General features: G+C 37.9%; 1 protein-coding gene across 4 annotated transcripts in view; it reads left to right on the top strand.

The window, feature by feature from the left end:
• agtpbp1 (ATP/GTP binding carboxypeptidase 1) overlaps window positions 1-27,144 on the top strand; it is a 52,786-nt gene that overhangs the window by 19,976 nt on the left and 5,666 nt on the right. For 3 of the 4 annotated variants that reach the window (XM_047380609.1, XM_047380608.1, XM_047380610.1), the window contains 22 exons: window positions 1,452-1,519; window positions 1,889-1,952; window positions 2,223-2,369; window positions 4,295-4,426; window positions 4,561-4,654; window positions 4,799-4,836; window positions 5,130-5,338; window positions 5,432-5,609; window positions 6,018-6,112; window positions 6,432-6,548; window positions 8,769-9,526; window positions 10,869-10,952; window positions 11,160-11,246; window positions 11,687-11,835; window positions 11,921-12,008; window positions 12,458-12,602; window positions 13,442-13,592; window positions 14,949-15,129; window positions 15,312-15,441; window positions 15,929-16,060; window positions 19,116-19,292; window positions 20,150-20,301. In XM_047380609.1, coding sequence (XP_047236565.1) covers window positions 1,452-1,519; window positions 1,889-1,952; window positions 2,223-2,369; window positions 4,295-4,426; window positions 4,561-4,654; window positions 4,799-4,836; window positions 5,130-5,338; window positions 5,432-5,609; window positions 6,018-6,112; window positions 6,432-6,548; window positions 8,769-9,526; window positions 10,869-10,952; window positions 11,160-11,246; window positions 11,687-11,835; window positions 11,921-12,008; window positions 12,458-12,602; window positions 13,442-13,592; window positions 14,949-15,129; window positions 15,312-15,441; window positions 15,929-16,060; window positions 19,116-19,292; window positions 20,150-20,301 — 3,376 coding nt within the window. Of the gene's footprint in view, window positions 1-1,451; window positions 1,520-1,888; window positions 1,953-2,222; window positions 2,370-4,294; window positions 4,427-4,560; window positions 4,655-4,798; window positions 4,837-5,129; window positions 5,339-5,431; window positions 5,610-6,017; window positions 6,113-6,431; window positions 6,549-8,768; window positions 9,527-10,868; window positions 10,953-11,159; window positions 11,247-11,686; window positions 11,836-11,920; window positions 12,009-12,457; window positions 12,603-13,441; window positions 13,593-14,948; window positions 15,130-15,311; window positions 15,442-15,928; window positions 16,061-19,115; window positions 19,293-20,149; window positions 20,302-27,144 lie in introns of those variants that run through there. The other variant, XM_047380611.1, reaches the window with a different exon arrangement.

The following is a 27,144-nucleotide window of genomic DNA, read 5'->3' as shown; positions in this document are numbered from 1 at the left end:
TTTGATTTTAGCCTTTCTGCTCTGAGAGGCCAAAAAATAATATTGGAGTAGAGGTGACATCATACTAGGTTTTGAGGGAACAGCCACTTTTTGAAAATATTTTAAAACTAAGACCAACTGATTGTAGAGTTCGTTCAACAGCTGAAATTTCTGTGCACCTCTAAATTTAAATGGAATAAAAATGTAACAATTCACTGTGCTGATATTCAAACGTAGGTCATTTTGTTCTAGTATGCATTTTTACAGCAACACATTAATCAGCTTTTAGGTGTTGATTTGTTTAGAAGCTCTTTAAAAAGCCTGGCATGATAAAAATGTTTTAAGAAGATGCTGCTCCTTTCTGTGTGGAGAGACAGACTGAACAAACATGACTCCTGGTTGGTCTCCGGTGTAACGTTTGCGTTTTTTCCTCACTGCAAGTTGTAAGAGCTGCATGCTTTGCACATTTTATCCCCGCATGCACCATCTATTGCATGTTGTGCCAAACACTCCTGCCAGACATCGTCTAAAATCACCATCTAGTAAACTAATCCTCCACTTGTTGTTTTTTTTTTTTTTTACAATAGATTCACCATCCTGGCATAATATACTGGCTTAAACAAACTCTAATAACACTGTTAACATCACATTCAATTCCAGTTTTTTTAGTTTTTTCTTCTTTCTACATACATTTTCCTGTATTCTCTTCTTTTCATTGAAACTTGTTGAGAAATCATATTTTAAAGAGTGCCAGCTCTGGTTGTTTTCTTGTTTTCAGTAGGTCTTTGATCTGTTCACACTCACAGAACAAGAATGAATGTTAGGTACTGCAAAAACATTAAGAGTCAGGGAAAATAATAGATCGAGTTTCTCAAGTACCGATAATCTGTTGAAAATCTTCCTCATTTGACTAGGTGATTTGATCTTATGTAAGCAGTGTGGTTTTTAAGTTTGTTTAAAGACTCTTTAAAAGTTAAAACTGATGCGTTATTGAAAACTTATATGGATGCAAACAACTCTTTGCTATGTAAAGATACAGTAAATTAAAGGTGTCCACAACAGAGAATGAAGTCACTTTCCCTCTTTGTCCGTTGTAACGCGAGCCGTTGCGCTCTGTGTTGTGGCACTTGGAGTCATTGGTCTGCATATTTCTGAATGGGAGTCCTTCCTTTGAAGCATTTAACCCGAGACAATCTTCTACACTTCAATTCCTGAAAACAAGCCCAAGTTCTCCAGCTAAGATGGCTGCCATGCTGGAAAGTTGAGATATTACATTATGTTGGCTCATGAAATAAATCTGCAAGCCTCTGAAGGACTCTGGAGTTTCTTTGGCCTCAGAATGGAATCTCAGGAGTCTTGTAATGGTGGTCATCACCTACTTAAGTGCTTACAATCTTTTTTAGCCTTTTTCAATTGAACAACATTTTCTGCTTTTAAATGTCTCATTATTTTTACTGTGTGTGGCGTTACAGAGAGGAGCGGAAAAGAGGTGATGTCCAAAGGCTCCAGTGGAATGGAGGTCATCCTGGCTTCTCTGGAGGTCAGCACATGTTCACTCAACCACAGACTATCACATCACAGCACTGTAGCACAATCTTTTCAAAAGATTATTTTTCTAATAGTCAGCAACAGTAGGATTAAGTTACTTTGAATGAACAGTATTATATTGTCCCTTTTGAGAGTCAACCACCTAATGGAGGTTTTTAAAGGCAGTATGACATCTCAGATGCAAGTTTTAGAAAGCAAGTATCCTTTATTCAGTACTAAAAATAAGTATCACTTGAGAACCTGTGAAATATGTTTCTGGGAAACATAGTAATCCAATAGACAGGAAAAGACCATAAAAGAAAAAAATGTATACATCAACCTTGTAAGATGCAAGAATGAAGCATTTTTCATACTTTGACAGAACAGCAGGGATGTTCAGACCACCCTGAACATCATGTACATCCTCAGTGAGCTGCTGACAGTTGGTAAGGACACCCTGATTTATTTATTTTTCACACTAAATTTAAAATATCAAGCTTTTTAAAATGAGATCTCCTGCATTTATTTATAAATGCAATAAAAACAATTTAAAAACCTGATACATGTTCTTAAAGCATACATAGTATAATTTGATTCCCCAATTAATAAGGTAGTAGTGATAAATTATATCAATGTTACTCCAAGTGGTTCTAACCTTGTCCTGATTTAAGTTTCAGCTCATTTGATACAGTCCTATTCTTGGTTTTCTGTCTTAGGCAGAGGACGCAGAGTGGGAGTGTTTGTTTCCAAAGGAGGAACGGGAATTTTATTCCAGATTCTGATCTTGGCCAGCAAAGAGATTCCTCCCAGTGAGGAACTTATGCTGCAGCTTCACGCACTACTGGCCAAGGTTGGACTGAAAGGTATTTTTACTGTCACATTGTATCACTGTCTATCCATCTATCTCTAGTTTATTTTTTTGTGTATCCACAATTCAGCATCGGTTGGATGTACTCTTACATGTGCATTTTTTAAAAAAGTAAAACTTATTGCTGCAGTTGGGAATAATCAGATCAAGATGTTTTTTATCATTTCAGTAGAGGAGCATCTGCTGACACAGTCAGAATCTGATACTTGCTTCTTCTTAAACTACATCCAGTAAATGTAACCAATGTTACTAAGAATCAGAATTGAAACCACTTTGTCCTTCACACACAACTAGCAAAAGTGTGTGCAATGCATTTCATGAAAACACTTGTATTGTTCTTTTATTTTTGTTTCATATTTGTTTGGTTATTACTCAAAATTAAAGGGAATGAAGTGCCATATTTCATGCATAGTCTGCAAGTGTCCCTGCCTCATCTACTTCGATTGTGTTTAACATCTCCTTCATTGGCTACACCTATCTGACAATAAAGGATCGGTCTAATAAACAGGCAGAAAAGCCAACAACATCAGGCTTCTAAACACATACAGAGAACACTGGTCAAATCAGTTAGATTATTTGTAGCTTGAGAAGCTTTTTTTGTACAAATTAGTTTTCAGTGTGTCTCAAATGTCATTCTGAGGGAATGGCTTCGCCAAAGCTGAAAACATCATAAAAAAACTCAGACCATCAACTACAATGATGAGTTGGCCACATAGAATGAAAGACCCAGCCTTCCTTTCTGAAAATGAAAATCTGAAATGTTTGCGTGGTTAGGAGCGATCTTGGGCTATTTTTTTATGAAACACTTAGTCTTACCCTGCTCCTTTTCTCAGGCTGCCTTGATTCTGGTTTTTTTTTAGCTTGGGTTTAAATGCAAAAAGTGCATTTTCTAGAACCTTGAATCCTGTCACAAATGAAGTATGTTTATTGTTCATCTATTTGTCATCTTTTTTGGCAAAACATCCATTGCTGCATAAGTCAAAGCCCCACAATCACAAATGCTGCTCTAAAAATAAAGCCCAATAGGTTACTGTTCATATTTTTAAATGGTGCTATTTAGAGCCAAAGTAACAAACCTTGTTATACTGTGAGTTTTAGGGGATAGAATTTATAATTCTTAAGATAAAACCTAATTCCTATCACCATTTCTTATGATAAATTATAGAACTGCCTTGTTCACCCATTTTTGTTTTTAATTGAATGATTACTTGACCATCTTGGGATCAAATGTCTGCGAGGCCCCCTACTGGGCAAGTAATGGTCTGAATTAATCAGAAGGTCGGTCGGGCCATTCTGTCATTTTAGGTATTGATGGCAAAGTGAACAAATCTTTCTCTCAGTGCTTAGTCTATCATTAAATTAAGTAACATTACTATCGGGTCATTGCTGCAACTTTTTGGTAGTACTTGTGGACATTCCTTGGCAAGGAATGTTTAAAAGACCGTAGTTGGTCATTTTCACTCATAAGTTAACATACTGGTGATTGTGCATTTCCTTTTAAGAGTCAATAAAATGTTTTCAGAGAGAACATAAGTTGGTTTAGTGCTTCTGTAGCTTTTTATGGCAGCTGTAATATCAGTGATGTCATAATATGGATGTAAAAAAGAAAATGGAGTGGCTGCCTAATGAAAAAAGTATTTTATTGGTACCATGTTTAGATACTTCAGATTATAAACACATTGTTTTAATTCCTAAGGGTTAGCCTTATGAAGTCACAGTGAATGTTGATGTATAACAAAAACCTTTTGACTCATGTAAGTCTGTTTTCTTTTCAGCCTATACTGTTCCCCTTTTTTATTATTGTGAGTTATGAAAATGTTTCACACACTGAAATAAAGGTGCCACTTATCTGCAGTAAGGTACAGTAGTAGCACATTGTTTATTTGTGTTGCACTGATATTGAACCTTGTGTATATTCAGACAGAACGTTTGGACTGAAGGCACGATTGACTGGAGCTCTGAATATCACCGTCAACGTAATGAAACAGAATCTACAGAACACAAAGCTGCTTCTGCCCTGTCTGCAGGTTCTCAGGATTTATTCTACCAACTGTAAGTATATTGCATCCTCAGTATGTGGGAGCTAAGCAAATAAAGGGTCTTTACTGTAAATGTTTTTTGTCTCATGTTACAGTTGAGGTCATTTATTTAAATTCTCCCTTATCTTGTTCTTTTTTTTTGTGAAGCGGTGAATGCTATTTCTTTAGGTAAGAACGGTGTGGTGGAACTTCTGTTCAAGATTGTCGGGCCGTACAGCAAGAAGAACACAAGCCTCTTTAAGTAAGTGTTTTCTGTCTGTTATTGGGGCAGCATGAACACAGAATTATAAGACACCCGTGATATCCACAAGCTTCGTCTTTTTGGCCTTTTTCTGACAGTTATCAATCATCATGTAACCCTTTTGCCTTGTTTTAAAATTAACAGGGTAGCTCTGGAGGCACTGGGAACACTGCTCAAATCCAGTGAGTAATTGTTTTTACTCACTGTTTTTACTTTTGTAGAGTTGAACTTAGTTTATCCTGTGGTCATTTATCAGTAGTATCATCATCTAGTGTAGCCTGTCCTTTCCTTTTTCTCATCTCTGCCTTCAATAACTTGATTTGTTATGGAACCTCCCACTGTTCTGTATCTTTTGTCTGTGCTTGACGGTTCCTATTTTATTTTGTTTCATTACACTTTCAATCAGTCCATCCCACAGTATGGAAGTTATATGTGGCAATGCTTTATCTGCTACGTCTTCTACTCCCCTGTGCAGAAACTAATGCCCGCCGTGTGGTGGACAGTGGCCTTGTGTCCGTCTTGCTTGCTCTGTACCTGGATTGGCATCGCAACGACACTCGACACTGCTGTATGTTGATCCGTAAAGGATTGTTGGTCTGCCTCAGGAACATTACCAACATCAAACTGGGCCGAAAGGCGTTCTTAGAGGCTGACGGCATGAGGATCCTCTACAACTCCTCTGCTGTGAGTTGGAAACTCTCTATAAGAAGAAACGAAAGCAAGCAGCACAGATGTACAGACTGGGACTCTGCTCTGTTTTCCATGTTTGTTTTTCAGGAGTGTCTACCTGTGCGGACTCTGGATCCTCTGGTCAACACTTCAAGCCTCATCATGAGGAAGTGTTTTCCTAAGAATCGCCTGCCTCTGCCTACCATCAAGTCAGCCTTCCACTTTCAACTGCCTCATGTCCCTCCTGAGGGTCCTGTGGCTCAACTGTACAGCCAACCTCCTGGGGGTGAGAGCACACAACATATTCACAACCTTATGTTCAGTTTAGTTTAGGGTGCCCTGCTTATCTCAATATATTTACGTGCCTTTAGACTATTTGCCACTTCCAAATTCAGTGCTTTATACAAAAAACCCCAGCAGTAATCACTAAACCGATACAGCTGTTAATACGAGTGGCTTAAAAAACCCCATCATATTAACAACAGGCCTTTAAAGAAGGGTGCGTACATACTCCTAGGATTGTATGTTTTTTTCAAAGGTTTTTTAGAAATATAAATTTAGATTGTGAAGACACTTATTGAGGCCAAAGTCCTCTGTTTGTCTGGTTTAACTCCTTGCTTAGACTAAGAAATATAAAGTGAAAAAATATGAAAAGATTATGTTACTAACGTACATCTGTATGTTTTGTGTCCAGTGGATGATGTGGTGGATGAAAGCGATGATAACGAGGAGCTAGAAGCAGAGACTGATACTGAGAATGACGAAGATGATAAGGAACAATGTAACTTGGTAATACTCAGTCCTTTCATTAATATGCAAATTGCTGTATGACCACCTGAAGTGATACTGCTATTATTAGAGATGTTAAGCATCCCTTATCTTTCTATTGTTTCTCATGCAAATTAAACTAAAAAAGCTTATTGATGTCCACATTTCTTGACTTTTAAATAACAGGCTTCTTGGATTTGCACTTCCCTTAGTTCCCAGCAGATGGCAGTTACTTAACATAAAATGAATCATCAAACATTCAGGTTACCTTTTTAGCTATGTTTGGTGCCACTTGTATTATGTTTCTGGTATTGTTTCATTATTTTCTTCTCTTAATCAGAATGATGATATAGAAACAGATCTCAACAAGCTACATCCCAAAAGGACCATTGGATGCTCATTTGAAGAGCTGAAGGTCTATCAGATGTTTTTCTCAGAGCTTTCTGAAGACTTCCAGGTAGGCATTGTCTACTTTTAAGCACTATGTTTTTTTTACTCTAAATGTTGGTGTTATTCAGCATAGGGCGGGGTAATTGGCTAAATTATTTCGCGTTTTTCTTCTAGCTGTAAGATAAAAATAATAACACATCAAAATTGTGATTATATAAAAACCTTGCCCTTCAAAATAAATCTTTAACAGAGCCTTAACACTAAAGGACATTACTTAATACATTTTAGGCTGTTTGTGCAATTTTCCCAAGTACAAAAGTACTCTAAAAAGTACTCAAAAATCTGATCTTTTTTCCAACTAAAGAACATACCTGACATAAGTGCTGCTAATTTGTGCTAACAACATCCCTCTTCAGTGTGGAAGTTGGTTTTCTTAATCAGTCGGGTGTTTCAAAATGAAGTCGGTGGAAGCATAAACTCTGTATACAGCTATTTAAGAGGAAGCTGTATTTTCTATGGAGGCATGTCTGCTGTTCATTCAGGTCACTAACTACAGTGAGATTAACTTCGGCGGGTGCTGGTTATTTAATTCCTTCTATTTCATACCCTTGAGATTTTGGTCATTTTTTACTCGAAAATGTTGTGCTTTCTGCCCCAGGACGTCAATATGTACACGCAATGGGGATGTTTTGTTAGACTGGCAAAGGAGCAATTTTGGCGGAAAACAAGAAGGCTGAACATTTTACAGCAAAGTTGCTGTTTTATTTTTTGGGGCTTTTAATCTCTGTGTGTTTATAACAAATGCTAGATTTGAAAATGTTGGCAACCTGGTGGAAATCCCACGGTCTAGATTACAAACTACATTCTGCAGGGCAGTGGTTTTAAACATTTCATAATAAGGACTATCTCACTTAATATTAAGCTCTAAAAGTGCCACAGTAGCGTCAAAATGGCACTAAAACGGGACCTAGATTTTGTTTTCAGTTTCCGGTGCGATGTCAAAAAGAAGAAAAGGAAGAAACATTTTTATCAATGTGCTCTGCATGTTTGTACCATTTTCCAAGTTTCCAATGAGATAAAACAGGAAGGGCCCCTAATGTCAGAATTCCAACCAGGAAAGATAGAGGCGACCATGTGTTTCAAACATATTAATATCTGTAATGTTGAATAGTTTCTTTACACTTCTTGTAGATCAATGAAATCTGTCACGCATATAAATAAATGTCAACCCTCTAATTTTAAATATGCCCTTTTAGTGTTTGAGTGCATGCAATAAACAGACATATTTTGCCTTTAGTTTGTATTGCTAATTGTAATTAGCTTGGTCATTGACTGCAACAATTGCAAAATTCTGCAGATTCCAACTAGAACATGTTTAGATCCAATTTCTGACTTCACAGGTAAATGGCTAATTAACGCTACATTAAAGCTAATTGTCTTAACACAAAAAGAGTTGAAACCAAACCTTCATTTTGGTACCTCGTTAAATAGTCCAAATACAACCAGCAGTGTTTGTGCCGCTGTTTGAAAACTATTGCTCTAGAGAACAAAGACAGATGTTTCCAAATAGTAACTGTAAAGCTTGACATAATCTTTGTAGGGCTTTTAAAATGGTAATAACATTTTATTACATCGAGTATTCTTTCTCTTATACAGTGTGACACCACCTCTTATCTAAATATAAATAATTGACATTTCACTGCAGAAAGGCTAAAAATAAATATTTTGAAAGCTGTTAAAGTTCATACAAGAAAATAGGAAACAGGTCAAATTTACTCTGATTGGTGCATCTCTAGTCAGAAATAACCAGGTAAGTTATTTAACCAGTTTTGCTTTTTCACATAGCATCATTTGGCAGATGTTTCATAATATTAACTGAAAATGAATGCAGAAAAATTTGCAGTACTCTTGAATATTCATTCTCCATTCAGAAGGAAACCTTTCACCACTAATGAACAAGGTTCTCTAATGCTGCCACATCTGTTCAGTCATTCACTGAAGCCACATGTCCATGACTTGGTTTCTGGACAGTTTTAACACTATGCTCAATATTATAACAGAAGTTTCAGGTATGTAGATGTCCAGCAATAGCCTTATCATTGAACCACCTGAGAAGTTTCGTGTGAGCCCTATTGCACTGACCAACCAGGGTATCTTTACCCTAAAAATGTAATAAAATATTATTGGGTCACTGGCAGGTTAGTCCAAAATATTCCCAACCTATTTTTGCAACCTGATCACTAAAAATTCCTTCTTCTATGAATAAAACCTTTTCATTTTTTTACAGGGGTATAACTTTGAGTTTTTAAAGAGTGCCTCTCCTACATCTTCATCAGCATATTTCTTCTCATCACCATCAGCACGGTTCACTCGGCCAGTCGTAGTGCCAACAGCTGAAGCCCCATCCCCGAAGCAAATACCACATTCTCAGGACGTTTGCAACTCTGTCAAAAAACGTCAGACACTGTCCTCTCCCTCCCCCAGTAGTCCTCAAACTCCTCTGGACCTGGGCACAATCCACCTCAGTAAGGACAAAGATAAAAAAGAGGACACTAACATTCCAACCCCAGATGGACACACCGCTCCGCCCTCCTTCTGCAGGTCTCCTTCTCAAGGCCACATGATGGAACAGGAACTATCCCATCCACTGGAGTGTCTCTCTCTAGAGGACAAAAGCAATCAAAATGCAGAAGCTGGATCTGAGAGGGTCAAAAATGAAGAATCTCCAGTCAACAACTTGAGACACATACAGTCACCTTTGCTCCTGGGTGGTTTCCCAATACGGCGCGCAGGTGGGGGAGGCAGCAACGTTGGTTCAGATTGTGGCTCAGAGGGTGCTGAAGACGAGGCAGGAGAAGGTGGGGTCCTCGAGGTGCCGGACACAGCTCAACTCCTGCCTCTGCATGACCCTGACCTTTACGTGGAAATGGTGAAGGGGACAGAGTCGGTCCCACAGTATGCTGAAGTGGCTTACCCAGATTACTTTGGTCATGTGGCTCCAATGTTTAAGGAACCTCTGCTGGAGAGAATTTATGGTGTACAGAGGTGAGGGAATTACAATAGTGGCTAAAAGAAATATACTAACTGGAAAATTAAGGCCTTATAGTGTCCTCCAAAACCATTCTTTGCCCTTTGAGCTTTTTCACAATATGTCACATTACAACCACAAACTTTAATGTATTTTTGGGGGTTTTTGTGATAGACCAACACATGATTCAGAAGTGGGAGGATATTGAAAAATGTCTGGCATGCACCTTGTATTCAACTCTCAAATCAATACTCTGTAGAAACTTTGTTTGCTGCAGTTACAGGTGCTTTGGGGTATGTCTCTCCCAGCTTTGCAAAATGTCTGAGATTTTTGCCCATAATATTTTGCAAAATATGTCAATCTTAATTAGATTGGATAGAGAGTGCTTTTGAACAGCAACTTTCAAGTCCTGCCACTTATTCTTGAATGCAGTCTTGACTTTAACTGGGCCATCCTAACAAATGGATGTGCTTTGATCTTAACTATTTCATAGTACCTCTGGCTGCTGCTGAAAGGTGAAGATCTGTCCCAGTCTTTTGCAGATTTTTTTTTTCATTCAGGGTTGCCTTGTATTTAGCTGCATCCATGTTTCCATCAACTTTGACCAGGTCTTCTGTCCCTGCTGAGGAAAGGCTTTCCCACAGCATTATGCTGCCACTACATTTCAAAGTTAACATGGTATATTCAACGTTATGTACAGTGTTAGTTTTATATCTGTGATATGCATGTTCAATTTTAGACACCTGACCATGGAATCTTTTTCTAAAATTTTTTATTTTTCAGAGTAAAGGGGACTGACACTTTTTAGATTTTCATTTTTTTTATTAAAGGTACACATCATTTCGCTTCAACCTCAGATTTATGGTCTTCTCATGTGTTGGTGTATCACATCCAATCCTACAAGACTTTGCTTGTAATGTGACAAAATGTAGGTAGTAGGAATATTTTTGCAAGGCACCTCATGGAAGTAGCACTGTGCAATGAAAGCACATATAACGTCAGCATATCCAAATTACTAACAAACTTACTGATTACAAATAAAAGGGTTGCCAGATATCTATTTTATTTTTTTGCCCATTTTTATGCTTTTCCAAATTTTGACTTCTACTCTTCTACTAAATAATACTTTGTCAAACTTTCTTGACAAAGCTTGACAGAACATCCTGTAATCAAATTGTAAATATGTGTATGTTAGTCTAAACTGGCTTTTCAATCTGTAAATTTTTACAGATTACCATGTAAACTGGATTTATGACAGGAAAAGTGCTATATCCATCTTGGTTTCTAAATGATGTTTTAAATTTAGAATATCTTTATCTTCTAATGATGTAAATAATTAGTTATTTTCCTTATCTGTAGGTCCAAGATATTTCAGGACATTGAGCGGCTGATTCATCCTAATGATATCCTGGATAAAGTAGTTTACGACATTGATCATCCCAGGTATGTTATTACATGTCTGCTGAAGGTTTTAGGTGAAGGAAGGGAATTGGTTTTCCTTCAGTGTCTTAAGTGTTTTAGAATGAAGTGTTATCTCATAAGGTAGCAATTACAGATTTATTATTTTCATAATGCTGAGAGCTTTGTCAAAGCTGATGACGTGTGGTTATTATCCATGCATTAAGAAATTGTCCACTGTTTCTGTTTCAGTCTTGTGACTGAAGAGAACAGTGAGTCACTGAAGTTCAACTCTCAGTTTGAGTCAGGCAATCTCAGGAAAGCTGTTCAAGTGAGGAAGTAAGTAGCAAATGTAATGTCTAATACCCTAATAGACATACACAAGGTACAGTTAAGCCCAGAAGTATTCACAACTCCCGGCAGATTTAATAATTTTTCATTTTTACCAACATGTTTCTCTGATTGGAAGTAATTTTTATGTTTTGGAGTTGCCCAGCTTGTTTCAGAGAGTCCAGACTTAAATTTAACGGCGGATCTGTGGAGGGAGCTAAAGATTAAAGCAAGGAGGCCATCGAATCTCAAAGACATAATTTCTCGGTTAAATGAAAACAAAATAAAATCTAAACCTGGCAGTAGCATGAATAACTTTGGGCTTAACTGTGTGTTACCTTGTACACCATTTGTTTACACATTGTGTGTCAATATTAAATTGTTTTTTGTTTTTTTTTTGTAGTTGATTTTTAGGTTCAAATTTACAGTCTTTGTATTTTTTTCTCCAGATATGAGTATGACCTTATTCTGAATGCGGATATCAACAGTAATCACTACCATCAGTGGTTTTACTTTGAAGTGAGTGGCATGCGAGTCGGGGCTACGTACCGTTTCAACATCATCAACTGTGAGAAGTCAAACAGCCAATTTAACTATGGTGAGTGATGAAGCAACATCTGAAGGAAAACAAAGCAACTATCTGGGGTAACAAAGGATACTTTACTCTGTTTGTCTGTGTACAGGCATGCAGGTGTTGATGTACTCTGTGCAGGAAGCCATCAGCGGCAGGCCTCGTTGGGTCAGAACAGGAACCGACATCTGTTATTATAAGTAGGTGAAATCACAGATTTGTAAGAAACTTTGCAATTAGTATTTGTTGCATAACACTACAGCAGTTTCATACTTTAATGTAGCATGCTTCATTTAGGTGTGGAGCACACAGACATGACTACATAATATTTTATACTTTACTACATTAATAAAAATTATGAGCTCCTATTAATGGGCCTAGTGCTCAGCCATTTTTAAAAGGCCTCTTTTAGGAAGCATATCACTGCTTCACTGTCTGTCTTCACTTTTATTTTTTAGGATAGACCATGTATGCAGATCATTTAACCTTCCAAATCTGAATGTGATGCTTTCAGTGGACTTACTGTAATCAATCATTTGTTTTATTGCAGGAATATGCAACACAACTTTACCAAATAAATGAAGTACTCATTTAAATTTTAATGGCTTTCCCTCTGTGTACTGTTCATCTGAAATGTTCATCTTCACAGGAATCACTTTGCGAGAAGTTCCATTGCAACTGGGGGACAGAAAGGGAAATCATATTATACACTGACCTTCAGCATAAACTTCAGCCATAAGGATGATGTCTGCTACTTTGCCTATCATTACCCTTATACATACTCTACACTTAAGGTACTACTGAAGTCCCATTTTTTTGTAGTGTCACTACAAACTGTTTTGCTTCTCAACAAACACAAGAAATTTGAATATATGTAAATTTGTTGCTTTGGTGCTTTTTCATACGTTATGTTCTCAGTCCCTCCAACAGGTACTATCACTTTATTCCCATGTTGTTAAACTTCCCAAACCTCTAGAGCAAACTCTGGTTGAAGTATTGCATTGTTTTTTTTGTCCGTTTTATTTTAAGCCCGTACCTCATTCAAGGTTCTAAACCATGTTCATTTCTGTTGAGCAAGGAATAGGACTCCTGGATCAGTGCTTCTTTGTTCTCTTTGTGTCTCTGCTCTGTTCTCTCAAACCCCCAGTCGGTCGTGGCAGATGGCCGCTCACACTGAGCCTGGTTCTGCTGGAGGTTTCTTCCTGTTAAAAGGGAGTTTTTCCTCTTCGCTGTCGCTACATGCATGCTCAGTATGAGGGATTGCTGCAAAGTCAACGCCAGCGACTGTCCACTGTCTCTACATGCTCATCCAGGAGGAGTGAATGCTGCAAGTCACTGACTGGATGCAATCTGCTGGGTTTCCTTAGATAGACTTAGATAGACTTTTTATCCAATTTGAATAAAAAGCTAACTCCGACTGCACTGTTCGATTGTTAGTATTAATTGGAATGTATGTACCGGACTGTTGTGAAGTGCCTTGAGACAACATGTGTTGTGAATTGGCGCTATGTATATAAAATTTCATTGAATTGAATTGAATACATTTTAAAAAGGCAGATTAAACATTAGAGTTAGAGTAAATCCGTAAGACTGTAAGAGAGAACTAAGAACTTAAAATCTTCGCTTCATACAGATGCATCTGTCCAAACTGGAGGCTATGAGGACCCCTCAGATCTATTTCAGGCAGGACGTTCTGTGCGAAACCCTCGGCGGAAACACCTGTCCACTTCTCACCATCACTGCCATGCCTGAGTCCAAATCCAGTGATCATATCTGTCAGTTCAGTAAGTGAATGAGGTTCGGTATATGCACCTGTGTCTTATTATTTACCGTAGGATTCTCTAGACAAACCAGAAGCTTAATGTGTGGTGCAACTATTTTAGATTATTTTAGCTGAACAATGAGCAAGCTTCAGTAGTGCTGTACTTTAAAAACTGAAACCTAGACTCTTTATTGATAGACAATGTTGACCTCTGAGGGCTTTATTGTTTGTACACTAGACTTAAAAAAAAACATTGGATAATCATTCAAAAAATGGTTAAAAAATCTTTTGAGTCTGTCATTTTCTAAAAGTATTTTGTGCTAAGAAACATAGGAACCATGGTGATTATTGCTATAAATGACCAGTGAAACAAAATCGATGTGTTTATTTAGTAGTGTATAATGTTTAAACATGTAATGCGTTCTGTTACTGTAATAAGTCCAGTTTTGCTAAAAGAAAAAAAATCTAATTTAAGTGTAACACAGATCATCTTTTGGCTGCTGGAGGAGAATTTGACCTCTATTAGCAAGGCAAGATTTTTCAGACAACGATCGTGATTGTCTTAAAGAGACCAAACTCAATTTAAATATCTGTTTAATAGAGGTCAGAAATGTTTTTGCTCTTGGCAGTGGGAAGAGTAGTTATCTTACGATCTGAAAGTTGAGGGTTCGATTCCAGAACCCGCCGTGCCACATGTTGATGTGCCCCTGGGCAAGGGCCTTAAGCTCACGTTATCTACTGATCTGTGTATAAATGTGTAAGCATATGAGTGTGATTGGGTGAATGTGGCTCTAGTGTTTTGATTGGTCATTATGACTAGCAAGCCACTATAAAAATTCAGTCTATTTATTTACCATTTTTATTTAGCTTTGAAAAATATGCATTGAAATAATTTTTGTTCCTAGTTAAGCCATTGCCCTGTTCACAAGTTTATACTTTACCTCTTTCATTATTTTCTTTTGCAAGTTTTACTTTTTTTCTGAATTTTAGCTCCTATATATCTAAATCTGTTGTAGATCTGGGAGCAATAAACGATTATAGGACAAAAACCACATTTGATTAATGGAACATTGTCTGTACTGGCCAATCCCAGCATACAAACAAATGTGTTTATAAATGTGGTGACTGCAAACAATCATTAATTAAAGACCACACTCCTGTTTATTTCGTTTTTAGTGCTCTTGCTCACAGAATTTGCTACATGAATGAATGCAAGATGGTGAAAACTAGAGATTTCTTTCCTCATTTGTAGGAACAGTGACACCAGAGGTTTATTGGCATGCTAAAAGACAAAAAATGCACCTCACAAATTTATTTTGCCCTGTATTTTATTTTTTCTGTACATGTGATTTATTCTTTACTCCTTCTTTTGCTTCAGGGAATCGCCCATTGATCTTCTTGTCAGCCAGAGTCCACCCCGGGGAGACCAATGCCAGTTGGGTGATGAAGGGCACGCTAGAGTTCCTCATGGGATCCAGCCCACTGGCAGTAAGCCTTAGAGAGGCCTACATCTTCAAGATAGTCCCCATGCTCAACCCGGACGGAGTTATTAATGGAAAGTAAGGAATAAAAGTAACACATTCAGCTCAGACATCTGCTGAAGCTAGGCCTACATGGTGGTCACTGCTTTATGTAGTTTAAAGCACATATTAAATCTTGACTGGAAGGATTCTCTAGCTGTTGCTCTGCTCTTCTTCACTCTGTATCTTTCTCCTACTCTGCCATCTTCTTTCTGCTGTAGTCATCGTTGTTCTCTAAGTGGAGAGGACTTGAATCGGCAGTGGCAGAACCCCAATCCTGAGCTTCACCCCACCATCTACCATACTAAGGGGCTGCTGCAGTATCTTGCATACATACAAAGGGCACCACTGGTAGGACCTCTAATTAACAGCACTTAAGTTACTTTGGGGCATTTTGCACTGTGCAGCTTCCTTTTTCCATTAACAGCCTAATTATGGTGCTAGTTCTCTAGTTCAGTTGCACATTCTATTCAGCTGCATGCCGGCAATATATACAGTGAATTTAGTGACAGCTTTATTATTGATTCACCACAACACACTGTGCTGTACTTATCAGGAACTTTGGGGTATTGTTTGTGTTTTTTAATGTAGACTTGTTTACAACGAATGGCTTTTAAAAGGAGGACAAAAATTAGTATTTTATTTTTAGAAATTTGAATTTTTTTTATAGTCTATTCCCTCCTAATTTAATATTTTCATATTACATACATATTACATATTACACATGCATGTATTTTATACAAGCTACTGCTTGGTTCCTAATTAATTTGTGGATGAATGTACAGAATGCATCATGAACCTCTGTGCACCCTCTCTGTGTGTGGCCATGAATGCGCAGGTCTTCTGTGATTACCACGGCCATTCCAGAAAGAAGAATGTCTTCATGTACGGCTGCAGTGTGAAGGAGACGGTCTGGCAGTCCGATATCAGTGCAACCTCGAGCGACTTGCATGAGGACCTTGGATACAGGGTAAACGCATACATACACACAGGACACAATAAGGTTATGCATAAACAATGAATTCCTCCTCTTACTGTCCTCTATTTTTCCACTAAACCTGCTACCATGTAGCTTAAATGTACATTGTAATACAATAATATTGTGTACAACACTATTTTAGTATTCTAGTGTCCTGCATTAAAGGAAAATTATGTTTAGACATTGGTCCTTTACTTGTATTAAGGTATACCGAGGTTCTAAAGAGTTCAGATTCCAAAACCAACAATTCAGAGTCCTTTAATTGAGCTGCCAGAGAAAGTGCCAGGGTGACTGGAGGTTTCTCTGGCTGAATGGAGGACCCTTCCCCACTTGTTGCTGCACTCTGCCAGTCAGCTGACAAATGGAAGGCCCCTACACTTTTTTCCCTGCTCTTTCCCACACAACCTGATGCTGCTGCAACGTTTGTCATTATGGCAACATTTTTCAGTTCTAGTTTCATCAGCCCACAACATATTTCTCCAATATTTATGGCATTTGTGAACTATAATCTGACTTTTTATGATGGTTTTGGAATATTGTCTTCTTCCTCACTGATTGGCCTTTCAGGTCATGTCGGGACAGAATGTGTTTCACTGTAGAATGTGAATGTGTTTCACTGCCATCATCTGCTGTTTTTTAATTTTTTTTGCACCTTTTTATGGCATTTATGCACACATTTGGCACCAAAATACAATCATCTCTGAGACACAGAGCCCATTTTCATCCTAAACATAATGATTGCAGGACATTCCTATTGTGCTTTTTCTTGCATGTAATTCTTTGAAGAGATGAACATGGCACCATCTGGCATCATGCAGTTAAACGACTCTTCTCTTCCGGATATCTTTGCTCACTCATATTTTTCCATGCTGTCATACTAGGAAGCAGTGTGTTTGTGTTGCCTTAAAATACATCCACAGTGAAACAGTAGGCCATGTAAACTTGTAGACTTTCTCATGTAGACTTTCTGCAGTCAATAGCTACCGACCTCCAAACCTTATGTGTGTAGAGAGGTTCATGGAATGGGTTTCCAAGGGCAAGTAGCTACATCCAAGCCAGTTAAACTAAACCGCCAACGGACTCTAAAGCAGTCTAGACATGTCTCTCTGTCTCCAATGGACAAGTTAGGGTTGTCATTTGCCAGGGGAGCAGCACTTGTGTGACTGGATTGTATCAAGTGTAGATTTTTGTGCAGAGGTGATTATAGTGTGGGGCTTTGTTTCAGGGGTTTGGCTCAGCCCCTTTGTTCCAGTGAAAGGAACTGTTAATGCTGCAATTTTTCATGGGATTTTGGACAATTGCATGACTGAACCCCAGTGCAAAAAGCATGGTCCAGAAAGACATGGATGATTAGTCGTACTTTCCTCCTATCTAACATTAAAGTAAATGAGGTTTTAATAGACTTTAAATATTTATGGTTTGAGAGGTGCTGATATACAGTGGCCACAACTATTTCTCAATTTAAGGGCAGCAACAGAAAAAAGCTTGGTCACCTCTATACTTTACTGTAGTTTGGAGCTCTGAACCTCCAAAGGAGCCTAAATGGTTGACCGGAGTACTCTTGGTGTTTGAATGGTAAGATTATACAAATACGACACAGCCAGACCATTTAAGTCTTTAAAAGTAAGCAATATAATTTCCCAACCTATTAAAAAACAGATAAAAAGATAATTGACAATAAATAGACAATATTGGAGGATTTCAGGACAAGAGTTATGTGTTCAGTCTTTTAGTACCGGCTAAAAGATTAGCTGCAGCTCTCTGAGCGGCTAGAAAATGCTACATTGATGCCTCATCTAAAACAATGTGCAAAGCATTACAGTGGTGTAGACCAGGGGTCACTACTGACACTTTTGACTTTGGTGGACTTGGGACAACTGGTATTATACATTCTGTGTGATCCATTCACATATGAACGGCTTAACACCAGTTTATTAAAATGTGTCAGCCTGCAAGAGAATTCTTTTGATCGGAATGATTTCCCTGCTTTAAATGAAAATAACGTGGTTATTTTTCAGTAAATCCATTTAGTGTCTTGAACTTGGTTGTAATGATTACCATTTCTTAGCTTTTCCTTGGTGGGAGTTGGAGAGGAGCATATGTGAAATCGTATGTTTTATAGTAATTTTTTATATTATATTATATTTTATATTATATACATATATTAAAAATATTTTATATTACATATCATACATATTGTGATGAAGTCGTATCTTCTTTCGGCTGTAAGTTAAACAGCTGTTGTTAGGGAGCAGCATTTGTCACATCACTTGATGCCCAAAAAAAAAGAGAACTTGCCAAAGAAGTCAGTGCAACTCCATAGTCATCTGTATCTCTTCTTTGCTCCTTGTTCAGTTGCCATGGTTACCATCTCTTTTACCGCACAATGGGAGATGCCAGTTTTGACAACTGCATGGGGTTTTAACTCAGATATTGAACACATGAACAGGTTAAAGGTTTCATAGTGGACCCACTGCTTTGTTTTCATTGGAGGATGCAGCTGTCAGCCCCCCTGTGTTTAAAGATGTTGCTTTGGAGTCAGTCAAAAGCAAAAGTACAGCAGTCCCATACTTAAGTAATCCAACCTGTTTTCCAAAGGATGGACATTCAGAGAATAAAGCAGTGGGTTATTTGTTTCTTGCAGGTCGGCTCCAATGCTTGCATGTTGCCAGAAATAAACACAGCTTTCCAGAAACAAGAGATACTGATTTCATACTGACAAATATCCAACATCCAGCCTAAAACTAACTTCATCGCGGTCAAAAGTCCACGGTTTTGTGCTTTAAAGTTGTTGTTCTCATTATTGCAATGGCTGAGACAAAACTTCCTCATAAATCACCAAATTGTAAATGCTTCATTGAAGCTTTACCAGTCCAGACAGCAGCGTCTCTCCTCTCTGCTTCTCCTGAAAGTTTAGAGCTTCAGTGCTAATGATTAATGATTCAATGATTAAAAAGAGAATCAAGAGCTAATGGATGCACTAAAAGCTTTCCATAGTTACTGCTGATCAAAAGTGAAAACAATAACAAGTTTACATATTTTACAGACTCTTCCCAAGATCCTGTCCCAGATCGCCCCAGCCTTCAGCATGGCTAGCTCCAGTTTTGTAGTGGAGCGCTCCAAAGAGTCAACTGCACGAGTTGTTGTTTGGAGAGAGATTGGAGTAAAACGCAGTTATACCATGGAGAGCACACTCTGTGGCTGTGATCAGGGCAAATATAAGGTATGTATTTCATTTGGTACAGGACCAATAAAAGACCTGACTTTTATGACAAAACCTTAGAATTTTATATTTGGTTTGACCAGCTCCAACTTTAAATAAATCAATGAGTTATTTTGTTCCATCTACACATTTTTGAAAAATATAATTCCTGCTTTACAATGTTGAAGGAACAACCAATGTTTTAAATTTTAATTTGGCTGATGAATTAGGACTCATGATTACATTTGATTACTTGCTAATCTTAAAATATCCACCAGGGGGAGCTTTGGTTCTATTTTCCTTAGATTAATTCATATCCTTTCTCCTGCTTTCTTTTTGGAATCATTGCCATGTTTTTTTTTTCCCCTGCATGTTTTAACATCCCAGCTGATTTCTTTCCATCTGAATTTAGCCAGTGTCAACATCTTATATATTTGCACTTCTAGGAGGTCTTTCTTATACTCTGTGAAAGTATTTGGCAGGATGTGCAGGAACAATTGTCTATTCAGTTGTGGTTTTATGCTTCAGTTGTCAGGCCAAGTTTAGATGTTTCTACTTTTCCGTTGGAGAGAGGAAACTTGAAAGTTTTTTTTGGGTAAGATAGAGGTTAGTTTTGTGTGGGATGGCTTCTTCACTGGACAGATTTTCTTAGCGTGTGTACTTCCGTGGTTTTACATTTAAAGGTTTCCCTACAAAGTACGTTCATTGAAACAATTAAGCTTTTAGATGGGCTGTTACCCCTTACAACCCGTAGCTATGCACATTTTGAAACTAAAAATGACAAATTAAACGTATTAAGAGTAATATCAGCATTATTTTGTATTTGTGTATTGCTTTTTGTGATGCCATTGTGCCTTTGGTGTGCACATTCCTTCCAGGGACTCCAGATCGGCACCAGAGAGCTTGAAGAGATGGGTTCTCAGTTCTGTGTGGCCCTGCTGAGGCTGAAGAGGTTGACAGGGCTCCGCAATCACCAACATTTGCTGGACATGGAGAGTGACATCATTGGAACACAAACGAAACCTGTCAGGTCTGTAATGAAAAACCTATTGCAAAGTCACAGAGTTGTATGCACCAATCAGGCAAAATATTAGTATATAGTAGTAATTAGTATAGTAGTAGTATAAGAAATAGCAATTGTGATGATTAGATAACTGGGTCAGAGCATCTCCAGAACTGCAGCTCTTGTGGGATGTTTCTGGTCTGCAGTCATCTGTATCTATCAAAAATGGAACAATTTCACAGATGAACTTGGGGAGCAAGGTCATGCAGTCCAACAGGTGAGCTTTTGTAGCTCAAACTGAAGTTAATCTTGGTTCTAATAGAGGGGTGTCAAAATACATAACACATCAGTTTGTTGCTTATGAGGCTGCATAGCCACAGGCCAGTCAGAGTAGCTATCCTGGCCATAATTTTATGCCTAATTCATGTGTATCATAACACACAGTTATGCTTTTGTTAATTTGAAAATATAAAAAAAATACATAAAATAGCACCCAGAGGTTTTATTAGGACATTGCTGCACTGTTGGTGTGCTGGCGGTTTTTATGTCTGGCTTCAACATCAGCATGTTCTGTGGTGGTCAGGATACCTCAACCCTGGTGGTTTCGCTTAACCTCTAGAGCCTCACAGAATGTGTTACTTGGTGCATATAGAAACAGCCTGGTTATCACAATTAAGCAGTCAATAAATAAGATTTTAATGGTCAACAGAATTATGATTTCTTTTTTTTTTTCATTTGAATTACTAAATACGTGCTGGATTGGAAAGCCTGTATTAAACGTCATTAATTCAATTGTCCGTTTTATTTATATTGCGCATAACACATGTCGTATCAAGGCACTTTACAAAGTCAACTCAATCCAATCATACAGATTTCAAGTCAGGTACATACATTCCAATTAATCCTAGCTATCAAACAGTGCAGTCAGATTCAGTTTATTATTAAAAAAAAGTATTTCTATCTAAGGAAACCCAGCAGATTGCATAGAATCAGTGACTTCCAGGATTTACGCCTCCTGGATGAGCATCTAGCGACAGTAGACAGTCGCTTGCATTGATTTTGCAGCAATCCCTCATACTGAGCATGCATGTTGCTACAGTGGAGAGAAAAACTCCCTTTTAACAGGAAGAAACCTCCAGCAGAACCAGGCTCAGTGTGAGCGGCCATCTGCCACGACCGACTGGGGGTTTGAGAGAAAAGAGCAGAGACACAAAAGAAAACAGAAGCAGTGATCCAGGAGTCCTTTCTATGGGAAAGAAAAGTAAACCATTAATGGTAGTAGCTTCTTCAGTGGCTTCATCAAGGAGAACATTAAGTTGCTGGCAGCAGCAGCTCAGCTGATGCCCCCCTCCAGGAAGGTGCCACAGCTAAACACAGAGCCAGGCCTGATGTAGCTTTAGGAAGAGGAAAAAACTGAGAAAATAAAGTCAAAAGCTGAAATAACAACAAATAATGCAAAATTGGAGAGTAGTATGATAATTTAGCAGAGAGAGTGAAAGTGGTCATTATGTCCTTCAGCAGCCTAAGCCTATAGCAGCATAACTGTGGAGATAGCTCAGGATAACCTAAACTACTCTAACTATAAACTTTATCAAAAAGAAGTTCAAGCCTAGCCTTAAAAGTAGACAGGGTTTCTGCCTCACAGACTGAAACTGGGAGCAACAACAACCTGCGGAACAACCTGGCCCTGTGTGAAAAAGTAATGATTTCCCTCCTCTTGTTAAATCATCAATTAGCTTTGAGTAACCACACTTTTTGGAAAGAGTTTATTTTTTATGAAAAAGCTCAGCTTACTATCTATCCAGTAGCATTAAGAAATCACCTAAAGAAAAAACTATCTGACAACATGAAGTATGCTAAAAGATCTTGAAGAGCAACGCATCATGCCCTCATCCACAGAAATTTAAGAAGAGATGAGTAACAAAGTCAATGTCATCAATCTGGAAATGGTAACATTTATTTCTAAGGCTTTTGGACTTTACCGAGCCTCACAGAGAGCTATGGAAAACATTTGTTTTAGTGAAAAGAAATCTAATTGTTTGCCTATAAATTGCTACTGAAGTTAACTGGTGATTATTATTATAATTGTTTGTTTAAGTCTGTAATAGAAGAACAATAAATATCAGGCAGATAACACTTATAGCTGTTATAATCAATATGTTAATTCTTTGGGAATACTGGCCCTTCCCTATTCACAAGCAGTGAGCTCATACAGAATCTTCTAATACCTCAAACCATGCAATAAAGTTCCTCTCTTTTTAAATCGGAAACAGCATTACTACTGGAAATGTTTGTGCGGTGAATTGTATTTTTGTTTTTTTTTATAAAAATGATTAGATGATCTGCTCTACTTATCCAGTGTTTGGCTACAGCTGTGGCTGTGTGTAGTGGAGCCTCAGTAAATGTTTTCATATGTGGTGAAGAGGAAAGACCTGGTCACAAGTGGTCACTCGAGACGCATTGTTACACCAGGTGTGAACTGGAGTACATCAGACTGGCCACATGTGATCAGTCCTTTAAAGGTGCTAGTTGATGCCAGATGTAAACAGTCTGTGCTATTATGGGATGGTGTTTGCCTAAAGTGTAAAATCCTGGATATTCTCAGGCTGATTCTAAACCTACAGGCTGGTATCCAATCAAAGAATTGCATTCTCAACATTAAAATCTGAACATATGCTGCTTTTGTGGTTAAGTGGGGCTGCTTTTTAAGCAGAATCTTAAACTAGTTATGATTTGTCAGTACAATCTACATTTCCCCTCTGATGCACTACTCAAGACACAAATAAAAGCATGCATTTATGCAGGTCTGCCGCAACCATCATAGAAATTCTATCAATTCTATCTCCCAGCGGAGGTTTTCATGGACATATTGAGCAGTCAGTGGCACAGGACTGCACAGTGTGGATTAAGTGCACATGGAACATGTAAACTAGCCTTGCCCCTCTGCGCGACCAGAATAAATTTGCATGTTAATATGGATTTAAGTAGGAGTTCATTCAAAGGAAAATGTGCTGTGTTGATAAAACAGCTGTATGACAAAGACTGGCCTAAGCAGCCCAAGTGTACGTTACATCCTTATTCAGTTTACTTTTTTAAACAAGGTTTGTCTGTGCAATGATTCTTATTCTCTAATTTATGTTAAAGATTCAGTTTTTGGGCATAACGTTTCTGTTCTTCCCAACCTACACTGTTGTGTGAAGACTTAAGAGGAGATAAAAATATCCAAACCTCTCCTTGTTTCAATTTACATCTAGAAAGATTTGTTTCTAGAAGATTGAAAGAGCACTTTTTGTTTTGATATGTTGGCAGAGAAAACCGACAGCTTTTCTCTGGTCTCGCTTTCCTATTTAGGGATGTGTTGCTTATGTGAAAATTATATATATACTAAAAAAGCCATAAACTGAGGCTGCTTTCAAGAATAAAAGTGTTTTAATTTGATCAACTAACGAAATGTTGTGAATAAACACAGGACAGATCTAAATCAACAACCCCCTTCAAAACATCAGCAGTTATTCTGAGTACACTTGTACACCGTGTTTGAAGGAACTTGATCAGTAGGTTGTTTCTTGGATAACTAACCACATGTCTTCTGCAGGCTTCCTGAAATTCTTCTTTCTCTTCATGTAATCCCAGACAGACTTGATAATGATCAGATTTTTATCGATTAATAAAATCATTGTACAAAAATGACACTTACTAAACATTGTCATTGTTGTTGATAGGGAATTTTTTAATTACACTGTGCTGACATTTGATCATTGAAAGAAATGTTTAAACCACACTGGAGTTGTTTTGATAATATAGACAGCCCAGTTGTACTATTGTGGTGGATGCTCCTGTGGGGAAACAGTACCACTATGTGCTCATATAACTGCTCCTATAAATATTCAAAAATGGCATTTGGGGGCTGGTTGAATACTACAGGTAGCTGGATTTGTTCTGTCGCTGATTTTTCTCCCTCCCAGTGATTTTTATATCCGGCTTTACATTATTTCATGCGAGTAGTTGGGGTCAGTGTAGTGAATCTACATATCTTAATTGCTGTTGCAAACGGGCTGACATAATGCTAAATAAATTACCATAATGTCTAATACAAAACAGTATTTGCATGCAGTCATTTTCTTACTTTATTATTAAACACATTTTTTATTATGCTATGTATTTGAAATGTTCATTGCACAGTGAATCAGCACTCCTCCTTTAAAAAAATAGATATGCAGTAGCGCCTCACAGACCATTCAATTACCAGTCATGAAATTTGCGGTCCAGATATATTGTTCTTTATTCAGCATGGCCACTATCTTCATTTCTCTTTATTTTCGGACTTCAGCAGTCTCTTCTCCAGAGATTTGCCAACTCATTTAATTTGAAAGAATGCATTTCTACCCCAAACTCCAATATCTACATCTCTTTCACTCCCTGCTCTCTTTCTTTTTAACGTACTCTACTCTCATATTGATATTTTCATTCATCATTTATGTGGCTGATCATTATGGGACTCCAAAAGTGTTTGTGTGGACCCCCTTTGGGATTGGTTGCTCTCAACCTTGATTTATGGTTTTATATGTAGGTCTCTGTATGGTAGCACTTACCATTTTAACAGGGCTTGCAAACAATGGCTGCAGCTATTGGGAGGTCTATCTTGATGTCCCTGGATGTGGGGGATGTTCATTTCTGTTTGCCCTTAAGAAGAACAGACAGAAGTCTAAATAAGAAGTGGTTTCTTTACAAGGGAATAAAACAGACTGTAATATGAATTTGCATGTTTTATAGAATGTAAACTATATATGATAAATGCTGGAAATGTCAGTGGAGTTTGGTATTTTTGTAATGGCTGTAACAGTTGACGCTGCAATCCAATTCGATAACATTCTGTCTGTCATTACACACTTACTGTACATTTACTGACGCACAGTTCCTCTGTATCTCTGTCTGTCTCATGCACTCACTGATGGGAGCTCAGTGGGAGCTTATTGTCTATACCCCATCCACCCCCACCCCACCCGCCCACCCACATGATCGACTGTCTCCCTAGGATCACATTTCAGACCATTAACACCATTAAAAACCCACTAAAGCCACTAAAACCTCAAAGAACCAGCAACCATTTAACCATTAGGACCCATAGGAAAAAAAACAACCTCATGGGTAGCGCTTACAAGCACTGTTTGTTAGCAGCATGAATTTTGTTATCATTTAAAACTGTTAATGGGTAGTTTTTTTGTTTTAATGTGATTCATGTTAAACATTTGAATTTAAGTTTTAAAAAATTGTAATATACTGGCTTTCCGAAACAGTTGCTCTGTTTATTATAGTTAACTGAATTGCACTATTTTAAAAACCATTAAGTCACTTGTTAAGAAAAAAGAATTTTAAGAAGTTGTCAGGTTAGCAGTTTCTAGTACTTGAAACATATGGAAATATAAATGATGAAATATTGAAATAAAATGATTATTAATTATAATTAATATTTGATAATCATTAACCAAAACCACACTAAATGTCAGTGTTTAATCGGCTGCTTCACCGAATGGTAGGGGAACTTTGACCTTATTTTGACAGATGAATCACTTTTGCACGAAATAAACACAAACGCTTCTCTTTATATATGTGAACATTTATTAAAACCATATAGCCCTGATATAATTACTATTCTGGTCCAAAAACCTTCGCCTAACTATTCTACAAAAAGAGTAAAATGATTACCTAACTAATAATAAAATGAAACATATGCACATTGTCTATTAATATCAAACCAGCAGTTTTATGGACAAAATGTGCAATTTGGGTTTACTTGGAAAGTGAAGCTCTCCTGGTGTACTAATGTCTCGATTGCGGCGATCAGCTGGTAGAACGGTGGAGCTTAGCCACTAGCAGCTGAATCTCGAACAAAGGGTCATAAAACTCTGAGGCAGGAACTCGGACGAAAAACTCCAGTAATAAACCTGGGTCAAAGGAGTGGTCCGGACATGAGGCCCAGACCGCAGTTGCTTTAAATGAAAACCTTCAGTCCAACTTCTAACTCCTGGCTGATTTGGGATCAGTCGGACAAAAACATGAACATGCACCTTGCTGATCGCATCCGCGCTTTACTATCAAACAACACTTGCGCAGCAAATCAAACAGCTCAGCATAAACACTTCAATCAGTATTTCATGCGACAGGTTAATACCTTGGATTAACTACTGGTGATTCTAAATCACCTTTAACTATGCCCAGACCTCTAAATACACCTATCCGATTTAATATAAAAAGAACAGAATTACTTTGACGTTGACTTGTTCTCTTCACTGGCTTGAGGATGGGTCGTAGGACTGAAGAAAAACGGGGGCGGAACCAGAGTGTCACGTGCCCGTGATAAACTCAAAAACATTAAACATTTCATCCGTCCAAAACGGGAAAATATGAGGAACCGTTGCAGTCGACTGAAATAACAAGAAGGAAATCTCATCTCCTTGGCAACAAAACTCTGTGGGTTTTCACCTGTGCCGGGTGTCGGCAGGGTCTTCGATCGGTTTATGAATCTTCTGACCTTCTTGTATCACAGATTTCCAGCTTTCAAGCTCTTCTGGGAATGGCCGTATGGAGGAAATGTTCACCTGCGAGCTTTTGTCTGTCCAGATATGCACCTCCGTTGCGTTGAGCTGTGCATGTCGAACTGCGCAGCCTAGTCGGTCTGTCTGACCAAAATGGATGACCCCAACACTGTCCAAATTAAACACTGGGTTTAATATTTTAACCTAAAAATGTTGATTTTTCTATATACTGAAAACCCACATAAGCGCTGATTCAATACCTCCACTATTTGTAATGCTTCAGGTGATTGAATTCGATTTTTTATAAATGGTCTTTAGATTTTCCTGTTCTTTA

The sequence above is a fragment of the Girardinichthys multiradiatus genome, chromosome 12 (assembly GCF_021462225.1).
Source record: "Girardinichthys multiradiatus isolate DD_20200921_A chromosome 12, DD_fGirMul_XY1, whole genome shotgun sequence".
Lineage (NCBI taxonomy): Eukaryota > Metazoa > Chordata > Actinopteri > Cyprinodontiformes > Goodeidae > Girardinichthys > Girardinichthys multiradiatus.
This window is presented reverse-complemented; position numbering and strand designations above follow the sequence as displayed.